Source organism: Strongylocentrotus purpuratus, unplaced genomic scaffold (genome assembly GCF_000002235.5).
Source record: "Strongylocentrotus purpuratus isolate Spur 01 unplaced genomic scaffold, Spur_5.0 spur5_scaffold_5, whole genome shotgun sequence".
Taxonomy (NCBI): Eukaryota; Metazoa; Echinodermata; class Echinoidea; order Camarodonta; family Strongylocentrotidae; genus Strongylocentrotus; species Strongylocentrotus purpuratus.
Genome location: NW_022145611.1, coordinates 43616612 through 43629216, shown reverse-complemented (window position 1 = coordinate 43629216; position 12605 = coordinate 43616612). Strand labels below are relative to the sequence as shown.

The following is a 12605-nucleotide window of genomic DNA, read 5'->3' as shown; positions in this document are numbered from 1 at the left end:
AAATCACAACTGAGACCATTTGTCTTCTTTTCTTACAATATTTTGTCATCTCATGAAGATATGAATATATAATCATTTAGTTGTAGTTAATCATTTAGCATTTTAAAAAGATTAATACCCATGAGGTTAAAATAATAATGAATCCAATATCATTCATAATAACTCACCCAATGACATAGTTCATGCAGACCACATACTGTGCCACATTGTTTGTATTGTAGATAATAGTTGCTTTGGTCTGCATCCAAACCCACGCTCCTAGCTTTCCTAAGAAGCGATAGTACTTGCTCATGCTACTTCCCTTTACAATCACTGTATCATGAACAACAGACAAAGAAAGATGGACAGAAACATTAAGACAAAGAAAGATATGAAAAAGGTGTACAGAGAAAGATATAGGAGAGTAAGAAATGAAAAACACCAAATAATGCAGGATGGGTAAAGAAAATGAGTGGGAGAGAAAAAAGGAAAATAGATTCATCAATCAATGCACCTGAAAACATCATAAGACATTTTAGTAATTCATATTATTATTACATGGTATTACAGGTAAAATCAGAGGAAAGCATTATTTGAAATAAACATATGCTACTGTATTTTGAATCCTGAAAATATGAAAATAATATCTATTATCTCAGCACAAAAGTTTGTAGTAAGAAATGGTTTCAAAACTAATATACATGTAAATGTACATAGAATAAAACTGTGCACAGTTTATTTGAATGACCTTGATTCCAATTTACATAACCTAAATGTATGGCCTATCAAAAGTCATTAGATCCTTAGATTAATGCTAAATTTGTGTGAATTCTCTTTTGAAAGTTTAACATCATTGCACTATCACACGATGCAGCATCAATTGAATATAGGGCACAAAACTACATCCATGTTAAGAGAGGGTCTTCTGACCAATGAGAAAACAAAGATTGGTAAACTTACGCTTGGAGTGACAATCACTGACTTTGCGAGCATCCAGTGGATTATGGAATTGGTAAGCAGTCTTTCCTATCACTTCATGAGGTTCATAGCCTACCAGTGTTATGATCCTATATCAATCATAAAAGGTTCATAGGTGTTATCAATGATCATCAAAGGAATAATATAACTTATATTTGGCTGTTACAGAGACATTATTCGAACAACACATGTTGTATAAATGTACAGGGTAAAAAATAAACAACTGCATATACTAGTATGTTAATGTGTACATTTTACAGAATATTCTGTAGTATTGTGGATAAGATGTAATTGAGGTACATCACATGCCTTCCATAGACTCCAACTCAAGTTATCCTAAGCCACATATTTGGTGGGTTAAAGACATTTATAACATTTAACTCATAGGTGTTTGTGTGAAAGTTGTCAAAGACTAGAGCAAATAGTTATGCATGTATAAACTAAATTAGTTACAAAATGCAGTTCTCCTCTAGTGATCTTGTTGAAGGCAAATGCATTGTAATAAGTATGTGTTATTAGAGTCAGAATTAATAAGACTTACATTTGAAAGGCTGCATTATTTTTTTTTAAATAAAATAAATAGTATTTTAGGCAATCAGCAACAATACTAGTAATTGACACATATTTGACCACACCACCCATATTATCTGCTATACTTCATTTTCAGAGACCAATAGGCCTGTGCTCTCTATGTATGCTGTATCTCTGCAGAATAACCGATTTATTGTTTACACATCTTGGTTGGTTCGTTCGTTCGTGTCTCCTTAGATCAAGATTAATGTATCTTGATCTTCAAAGTACTTGCTACAATCGGCCGTGTCAGACACGTTGCCCCGGGGTGCGAGATAGGTTAATCAGTGTACATACAACCCTATGCTATTAACTTACCTTGGGTCACAGAACGTAAAGCTCATATCTAGACCATGTCTGCTCATAAACATGTTACCATCCATACGTATCTCCAGTATTGGCTGAGGTTGGATAGGACGACAGAGACAGATCAAACCCTCTACACTGTATCCCTTACTGTTACTCGATCCTTTCAACTTCAGACGTCCAGAGAAGTTCACGACCTAGGAAAGCAAGCAGTTAATTGAAATTTGAAAAAGTCTTTCATAGACATCCATGTTTTTCATTTAAAACGGATGTTGTGTTGAATTAATCCTGTGATGAACACTGCATAATAACATGTAAAAATAAAGGACCTGGAAAGTTGAATAAAACTACACCCAAATCGAGGCAAATCAATAGGAATCAGTTTGCTTACACCTACATGTATTGAGTCATTGCTAGAAAGAAGAATTTTTTTTTTACAAATATAAGTTCTTACATGACAGTATCATTTGTTTTCATTGTACTACTTTCATTTCACATACCAATTACTAGAAATATATATATATTATTTACTTATAATGAGCATAACATTCATTACCGCAAGGTTTTTATATTGTTATTCTCTATGGACTCAACAATCAAAACATAATGTTTGTAGTAATACAAGCGTCATTCTAATAATATTATTAACAAAGAAGTGCAAGACATCTTGAAATAAACATGTGCTAATCTAATGTCCACATAAATAAAAGCCAGATGTGCTTTCACTTATCATTTCCACTTTGATACACTAGTCTATATCTTCCTTTGCTCAATTCTCCTTTCATTTTGTGTCTGTTTTGTCAAACAAGAGACTGATTCTATTTCCTCCATTGCAAGAGAGGAGGAAACTATCTGTTTCCTGACTCAACTATAGAAAGACAATATACACGCTCATTTCACATCACTTTACCTGTAGATCCCCCTTTACATTACACTCTAAAAGTGCAAAGAAATGTTTTCATGACTTCTCAAAGGGAAAAACATAGTACAAATATAGAGGGGAAAAAAGTTAAGTACCCTAAAAACTATTTTGGCACAGATAATTCAACATAAAGGGTTGTTTACAGTGTACTTCATATATGGGCCACTCACTGTTGATACAAAACAATGACATCATTACAATAATAATATTAATACTACGATAGTGTGTTCATTGCTGACACTAATGCCAAAATCAACACTTATACTTGCACTTGAACTAACAAGAAAATAAAAGCTAATACTCATATTGATTTAAAAAGGCTTCTGAAATGATAATCATACTCCAAAGTAATTGATTTAAAGGGGGATCTTGAAATAATGATTTAAATGTGAGCTAGACTATAACCAAAAAAAGGGAAGAAGTTATCTTTATAGCCCCAAACCCATAACTTCCTCCCTCATTCTGTCTTTCATGGAATCCCATATAGGTGTCATATGTCTATGCAGATCAATATGCTTAATCCACATTGAAAGATTCAAGTTGTATATATTGGTGTTATATGAGTAAAGTGCATGACCCCTTGATATTCAGTGACAGCATAATAAGGCTTAGTCCGATGGGAACGGAGGGAGGAGGGAAACTCTTAATTGAGCTTTGCATAAAACCATAACCAATAGTGATTGATGTTGACATGTAGCAATAGGATTGTCTCATCCGTTTCAACTTATATCCACAAACTGCCACAACTTTTTGAAGTTTGCACAAAATGATTTCTCCCGGATTACTCTGCTACCCACTGGCTCATGATTCAGTCATTCAGGATTCTGTTTCTGTTTCTGTTTCTCTTCATAGTAAATGTCATTCCAAGTAACAAAGACGAAATATTCAGAATTCTTAACAAAGATTATAAAGCCTGGACATAAATGCCAGTTTCACTCTACACAGTGTTTCTTTGAAAGAATGGAAGAAAGAAAGCATGTGCTCAATATCAAAGCCAAGATATTTGAAATAGAAATATACCATCAATTTTCCAGATATTTTCAGTGCAATCTCATAATTTTCAATATGAACATTGCAAGTAACCAGACTTTCCAATTCAAAAAGTCATGTTACAAATGAGGAAAATTCATAATCAACTAAAGCTACAGAATTCATTTGTCTTCGCTGGATGTGCCTATTGGAATTCTCTTCCCAACGATATAAAAGAAGCCCCTAGTCTTAGCAATTTTAAACGTAAACTTAGGAAAACATTAATCAGCCAATACTCCCCACCAACAAGCCAAGCTCAAAAATCTAAACCTACGGAAAGATAAAACAACTCTTTCCTTTTGTTATTCCTCCTTTCCTCCTTTTTTGTTTCTTTTTTAAGAATAATCTAAACAAGCCTAACGACCTGGTGGTGTACCTGCCTCCTGTCCCCATCTCCTTCTTCCTGCCTTTCTCTCGCTCTCTATTTCTCTCTTGCTCTCTCCCCTTTCTCTCTCTCTCTCTCTCTGTTACTATATTTATCTTACTTTTATTTTTACTTTTACTTTTTCTTTTTTTTTTGTATTCCCTTTTAGTGTGTTTTACTGGTATTAGCTTTCGACCATAATTATTTAAGCGTATCCATGTAACTAAGTCAGGGGCTTGCCTCATACAAGCTCTGCTTTTTTAGCAAGCCCCTCCGTTTTGAATTACTTCATCAAGGTCATTTTTTTTTTCTATTGTTCAGTACTGTTTTTTCCCAATATTTCTTATCAACTAAATTTTGTTCTACATAATACTGAATTTACTTTGTTTATATTATATTTGACTGTATTATATTATGTCTGTTTATATTTTGTTTGTTTTGAAACGGAAATAAAATCTGAATCTGAATCTGAAGCTAAAAATACCTTGGTAGTTTTACAAAGTTTAAAGACAGGGAGATATGAGGAAGTTCATGAAACTCTAAGCCATTTATTCTCTTCATATAGGAATCATGATACACTAATAAATATAAAACAATAATGCTCTATTGCTATATAAACCCTCTTTGTAATACTATTAGTCAATATAAGTAATAATAGAAATAATGTAATAAACTCACATAACGTGTACACATGTGCAGATACTACTCAACCAACAGGTAAATTGATTCCATTAAACAATCGATAACAGAAAATTGTCATATAAAAATGTTGCTACAATCCATTTCTATATGATTCATTTTTTGCTTCACTGTAACTCAAATCATAAAATAACGAACTTGTGAACAATAACTGTAGAAGACAGATAAAAGATGTAGTTCACAGTCTCATAACCATGCATTGCATGCATGCTATCCTCAAACAAATATAAAGCTACTAACCCGATAACCGACAACTTTTCCTTTGCCACCGATAGATCTTCTGGACACAACAGACTTCATACGCAAAAAGAAATGTCTGTCTTGAATGAAGTCTGTTACCACTGGGCTCTCTTCTTTTCTCTCTGAAATATCAAAATGAAATCAAGAATTGTTTTTGAATTGATTAAAACATTGTTAAAAGGACTACTACATTGCAAACTAATTACATGGTTCCATTATTATGTATTTTCTTGTGGTTTTTTAAAAACATGAATCATCAGGGTTGGTAACTAGGCTTTTCAATGATGAAATCAAAAGATTGTCATGGTGACATGTTAGGGCAGGAAATGTGGGCCTGATACTGCATGTTGTTAATTTTGTATTTATTTATTTATTAATTTGGTATATAAAGAGTGACCAGCAGCTCAGAACGAGACATTCACTGTACAAGGTAATAACATATTTACCAAGTCATTTTACATGATATTATAGATTGTCAATTATATTTGAGGAAACAAACACAGAATAGATCTGAGCCAATCAAAGTGCACAAGAAGCTCCTATTTTTATCCTTGCCTTAATCAATGAAAGGGTTTTCCTAAAAATAGACTAAATATGGTAAATGCTGCATTGGTCACTACAAAACATATACATACAATTTGTCTTGACCATAATTTTCAAAATAAACTGCACATTATGTACACATACGTATATGCTAATGATTCTCCTGAAAAGGTTCATCTTTTTGGCGGTGAACTTTCAAGCAATCAAACTAATGGATTATGCACAGGTCTATAATAACCGAAAGTTTGTTTCCATATTAAGAGTGATCTGTGTTTGACTTACTTGCTTCATCAAAGAAGTTGATGTTCATAGCAGTAGGAGAATCATCAGGCCTCTCCATACCATAACCTTTGAAGGTTTGGTGTCCAGGAAACTGAACTACAAACTGTTTAGCCAGTTCCTTCTGATCATCAGGATGAATGAAATCCATGATGGAGTTCCCTATCATGTCATACTGAAGAAAGAGATAAACAATAATACAGTTTATTTGGAGGTGTCCAGTTTGAATCATTATTTCACTCCAACCATCTTTCTCCCTTCTCAAATGCACAATGTGTACCACGAAATTCAACATAACATTCAACATAACATTCAACGTATAAAAATATTAAAGACATTAATACTCAGTATAAGTAAATAGTACTTTATGAATTTTTAAGAGTTGCATATTACTTAAAATGTAGAGCCTGATAAAAACACAGTTCTGTGCAATGCTTTTCCAAATTACAACAAAAGTGAGTAAGAAAGAATGACATCTTACCTGATGAATTCCAATCTGTTTTCCAACATTATCTGAGACATAGAGAATTCCTCCTTTTCGAGACACAAAGAGTATGAAACCATTCAGAGCCTAGGATGGGAAAAAAAACAAATGAGTAAAGAATGTTACAAACATGAAGACACACAAAAACTATCTTAGAAATTCACATCAGCTTAAAAGAATAACATGGTAGATAGTTAAGAATTAAAAGGGCATTGCATGGGAATAAATGAAATTCACTCTCTTGTACTTCTAGCTCTTAATGTTGTTTGTTACATTATTTTCCAAGGATAATTGCTCAGTTATTTTGAATTGATAAAAATAGCTAAATGGCTTCATAATTACATGCTTGCTGTTTGTAGTTTCATTTGATTAATGTGTCAATCATGCTCAGGGACCTACTCATTTTCCGCATAAACAAGCTACACAAATGTAAAGATATGGAAAGAATGCAGAAAAGAGAGTAAGAGAGAGAAATAGTAAGCAACAAGAGATAAGATACAACGAATATATATTACAGGTTTAACTATATAATGGTATGTTGAACATTAAATCATCCCATTCCCAAACAATTAAACTATTTATGGAGAGAAAAAGCATCTATAGAAAAGAGTTTGAAGTTGTTCAGATATGAGTAGAGATATATTACCTGAAGCATAAGACCACCTTCTTTGACTTGTGGTTTATCATCAGCTTGACTTGATTCAGTAGTAGGCCCAGCTGTGATCGCTTTCTTCTTCAGCTCATCCAACAAAGCTGTACCTTCTGTTAAATAAGTCAAAAGAATAACATCATCAATATTATACCTAACATTACAACAATAAATGATAAAGAAACGTATTACATTAATACATAAATACATAAAACATACATACATGGATAAACAGGTACATAATAGATAGATAGATACAAAATGATGAATAAACTACGTTTAAAAAAAACCTCACGAAAACATGAAATTAGATCATGTTGATACACTTCTCACTTTATAAGGAAACAACATTTAGAAGTACTTAAATCCCTCATATTTGTGCATGAAAAATCCCCTTTCCCCCTAAAAACATAATTACAACATTATATAGCACTTGTTGTTTAGCCTATGGTGAAAAGCTCTTATCAATCCACAATCTTTATAACCAACATTCATAATTCATGTAAGTAACTATAAAATGTCCAATGACGCACATTGTCACTGTAATCATCACACAGCACATAAAGGAATACATTTACATGTACGTCATTGAACTGGCATGTTTTTGTACATGCATCTGCCTGCTGAGAGGCAGACGGACTCATTTCAACACAATCACAGAGGTAACAACCTTCTGGCAATCAACAAATGACTACTCTTATAACATGTACTTTAGACTTCTTCCAACATTAAATTAAGAAGGGAAGCTTTTATATTGGAATGATAAACATGGTGATAAAGAACATGACCAGAAGCAAATGACTAAAGAATTTCATATCATTGTCAATGATGAGATGAGTATATATAAGAGAAAGAAATAGCTTTGTCCTTAAACACACACGCAATCATTTTTAATCAAAGACATAAATTAATTGAAGTTATGATTGCAATTATACAATATGGTCGTAGAAAAGATAAGCATGGTATTCAGACAATACCAGCACATATATTATTCAAGGATTTTAGCAACCTATCGTTTCATGAAAATTAGGAAACCCAATGCCGTGACAACTTGTAATTATGTACATGTATGTTACCATCATACCAGGAACTCAGTTCAAAAAGTCTAGTTCAGTTAATTTGAAGTGGGTATTTTTTCTATAAGTCGTGATTCTTCACCTTTGATACAGTACCACAATAGTATGATGACCTTATAGTTACCTTATGCCCTTCTTGGAAAATAAAGAGGTTAACTTATTCTTGAGGAAGGAAATTCATTTGTTAATTCAGAGCTCATACAAATTTAGCAGCTAAATAAATATATATCCTTGTTTTTTTTTTCTTCTATTTTGGGATACACCTGAGAGAGAAAAGATAAACCTTAACATAAACATATTTATATGGGTAGAATGTAAAAGATTTTTTTAAAGGTAAAGTTACGAAACTCTGCAAGTGTAACCCCCAATCATATACAATTGTATGTATTTTCCATAGTGTAACCAGTTACCAAACACTTTTAGTTGAATATAATTTACACTATAACATTGTTGAGCATCATTGAGGCTAAAGAAAAGATAATAAATTGAAAGAAAACAAAGTTGTTTGAAATAAATTGTATATGATTTCAGACAATGACATATATTACAGGGTACTCAAATGGCCTTGTTGTAAACTGATACTTTCTCATTGATTTACAATCACTTTCCACTGATCTGATTACCATTTTCCTATTGACAGAAGTATCAGGGTTATATGGTGTATGTCAGCAAGTCCTTAGACCTGCTAATTGCTACACCATGTGGTGTAATGGGTTATATTCTAGAGTGAAGATAGTCCAGGCTGAGCCATCTTTCCTGTGTCAAATGTTCATATCATTAATATCGTCGCTGTTTTCACGAAGTGACGTAGTTCCACAGTCTCTAACATAGTGCCAAATTATTATTTTTAGGATCCTTTTAGGAATACAGTATACCCATGAACTAAACATTGAATATTTTTCAAAATTTCAAAGAAAAACAAAGATAAAATATGAGCCGCTCTGTCTATGACGTTAGAAGTGCATTATATACAAGCAGTGTTTGAATAATCATTGGTCAATTTTAGTGCAATTGGTATTTCAACAGGTAAACAAAAAAAAGGATGGTTTCTGGTTGATGGACAAAGCAAAAACAAGAACAAAAACTAGATGAAACAAATACACCTTGCATTTCTAAATTTCACACAAGTCTAATTATTATGACATGATAATCGCATGGTGTGTTTCTTGCTTAAACAAACAGTTAAACAATGGGAAAGATCAGGCTTTGGTTCAAAATTTAATACAATATATTTTCACAGCCAAATGGCTGAATTGTGATAAAAGTGTTTAAGATAATAATAACAATTTTTAAATAAATTACTATGTAAAAAAGCAGAATTACAATGATTATATCTACATATACAGAATCAAGAAATAAAAATACAATTACAATTTTACACATTTTTTACCAATTTGGGTGCACTTGTAATTAGGTTCTAATGTTAATGCACTTCTAACCAAATCCACACGACAGTACAGTATAATCTTGTCCTCCAACACCCCCCCCCCCACACACACACACAAACAAAAATCAATACATTTCCAATTTTAGAAAATAACAAAGATACATTCTCACATAGAGGATAATAGCAGTTTTGCTTCATTGGTGCAGGAATTAAAGAGTATAATCCCCCCCCCCCCCTCTTCTCATTGGAGTCATTGATATCTCATTGGTAATTGTATGCCTTCATCAACACTCCCAGGGGACAAAAGACCTATTGGAGCTGATTGGTGATGGTGCCAAACCTTGGCTGCTACATGACCACTAGATGAACTTTGCATTGCGTATGACCCAGCATGCATCTGGATACGTAAACGGCACAAAACTGAATTCTACCTACTGAATTGATAATTGACGGAGCTAACTGGTATTGGCAAAGTAGTTCAGGTGGAAATGGGTGAAAAAATGAAGCCAGAAAGGTTTGTGCTGGTATAATATGTGAGAGTTGTAATACGTCAATGGATGATCTCCCCAAAATAGAACTTTCTAGCAAATAGAGATACATGGTTCACCTGACCTGAAGGTAAAGGTTAACTCTGAACAATGAAATTCAGACTGTCTGAATCATAACCTCATCTTCTGTGAACAGAAACCTCTCATACATTCCCGAAACACAAAGATCGGATTGTTACAAATATGATTAATATAGTGCTTATATGGATAATAAAATAAAACATAATATCTTCTAGTAGTCTAGTACAGATCCGCTAACTAACATATACAACACTGTTCTGAATGATTTTTGTTTGTTTAATAATTTATTTATTTTTAATAATAAAAAATTTTAAAAAATAGAATTTCACTGATTTCACCTGACTAAGAAATACATTTAAATAATAGTTTGCTCATCATTTAACATCCATACTTTCATTCTTTCCATGTAACATCTTGGTATAATATCTTTCTCTTAGTAATTTCATTAAAACATCCTTAGAATTAACGTATTATAAAGCTATACCACAACAATTTGATGTTATGTCACCAATACAATAAAAAGATATTTTCAAAAAAAGGTTCTTCACTGTCAAATATTACTTCCAAATAGTATAGCTGATGGCAAGCCATCTATTAAAAACCCATTTAGTGACAGCTACTGGATTATTGATAAAGGCAATGATATAGCAATCTCTAATTATCTGAACGATGAATTCATTGTCATCGTATGTCTTTCCTCTCCCAGTACCTACATGACTCATAGAATAACACGGGATTACGACACGAGAGTATTCTATATGAAATAGCCTTTCATTTAAACAGGGGAATTTTTGCTTTCTATTTCTATTGGAATGGAATTGGAAAGAAAGACACCTCTATGTTTCATAGTAAGAATCTTTTAGAGTATCCTCCACAGTATTAGCATGTTCATGGTTTCATGACCCCTTCAACAACAAAATATATATCTATAAAAAAATTATAAATAAACACTTTTAAAAAAATATAAAAAACTGACTAGATACTTGTTTGTTTGCCTACCCTGCAGACACTATGAATGTTACTGAGTAAACGTTACTTGCACATTGTCATCCATCTGCATTTCTTTTAAGTGGTCATTGATTTTTCTTTGACATACTCCATTTCATAACAACATTAAACATGATAGAACAGAATGTTTATTAAAAGAGATTTGCAGATTTTTAAATTATATCTTTAAAAATATGTATTCTTAGTCGTGTCAGTGACATATTTAGGTGTCACTTTAAATTTAAAAGAAGAAAAAAATTATCTTCAGTCCCAAATAAAATCTATCAGCTTTTATATAGTGTAAAGAGTAATGCCATGATGAGAGCGCTTTGTTTTTCCACTATGACTTGGCCGGGGCTTGCTATAAGAGGTAAGAGAACAAGTTGAGTTGGGCCTAGCATAAAGAGTAGTAATAGAAGGTGATCAGATGTGATTGTGACTTCATGACTCAAAGTCTACTCTATGTGATGCTCTTAATGATGAGATGTGACATACAGATATAGGGCTAGAACACTACTCACTAGATTACAAGAGCAGACAGTGAAATGAGATTAACCCGCTTTCCTACTCTCATACCCTCTCCAATTCTCCATTTTGGAGCCTGAAATTGCACTTAGGCAAGATGTGAGTGCCTCTAACTCTGCCTTCATTATACCATGCTCTGGCAACAGCAATCCTATGAGAATGTCTTCTATCTATCTATCTCACTATGTTTAGTAACTCTATCAAACACAAAAAGGCCTAAAGAGTGCTTTCTAAATTTCAAACTCATTCTGAATTAAAAACAAACAAATCACACATTATTGTTAAGAATGATGTGAATGGAAAGGCTAATGGTTCGTATCTCTAATACAATATTGGTACATTTGCCAGCTTTTATAGCATTCACTAAAGAATACTGCCAGTAAATCAACAAGTGGAATTTAAGTTCATTGGAAAATGACCATTGTTTATTTTTCTTGCCATTGAGAATGATACATCTCACAACAAGCCTGCTCATATAATACTGGCAGGAATCGACATGATGAAAGCAAGCCAAGAGATATGGAAACATTTTATTTACCTATACTCTCCAAATACTGTCAAGCCTTATTTTGGTGTATGAGGTTAACAGAGCTCAAAATTATAAATGACCTTATTCCAAGTACCAACAAAGACTTATTGTTGGTAAATGTAGCATTTATATTATACAATATGCACTGTTCAGTATAAAAATATCATTTTAGCTTTGTAACATTTAAAAAACACAATTATGGAAGTTTTCAGTAGGTGATGTGAGAAATAAGTAAGGATCATATTGATGATCTAACAATTGTCACACTGTTACTGATTTTGAAACATCAGTGAAGAGATGGAGTTTGTTAATTTTGAGTGTACATTTCAGTACTATAAACAATAGTGTCAATAAACCAGCTTGGTGTCATGTCTCATGAAATACTAAACAAAATATACTTTCATAAACCTCATTTTCTGCCCCCATGTATAGAAAACTCAAAATGTCAAAATTCCTTCTGATCCCCTTATTTTGTGCACCTCACTGATAA

The 12605-nt window shown here is 32.7% G+C and overlaps 1 protein-coding gene across 3 annotated transcripts in view; it reads right to left on the bottom strand.

Moving 5' to 3' along the window:
- The window catches only part of LOC100891430, a 70699-nt gene that overhangs the window by 9399 nt on the left and 48695 nt on the right, over positions 1–12605 (bottom strand). For all 3 annotated transcript variants that reach the window (XM_011666556.2, XM_011666557.2, XM_003729299.3), the window contains 7 exons: positions 7040–7155; positions 6391–6480; positions 5913–6084; positions 5088–5209; positions 1846–2030; positions 940–1046; positions 168–312 (listed from right to left, as the gene is read on the bottom strand). In XM_011666556.2, the coding sequence (XP_011664858.1) occupies positions 168–312; positions 940–1046; positions 1846–2030; positions 5088–5209; positions 5913–6084; positions 6391–6480; positions 7040–7155 (937 nt within the window). The remainder of the gene's footprint in view (positions 1–167; positions 313–939; positions 1047–1845; positions 2031–5087; positions 5210–5912; positions 6085–6390; positions 6481–7039; positions 7156–12605) is intronic.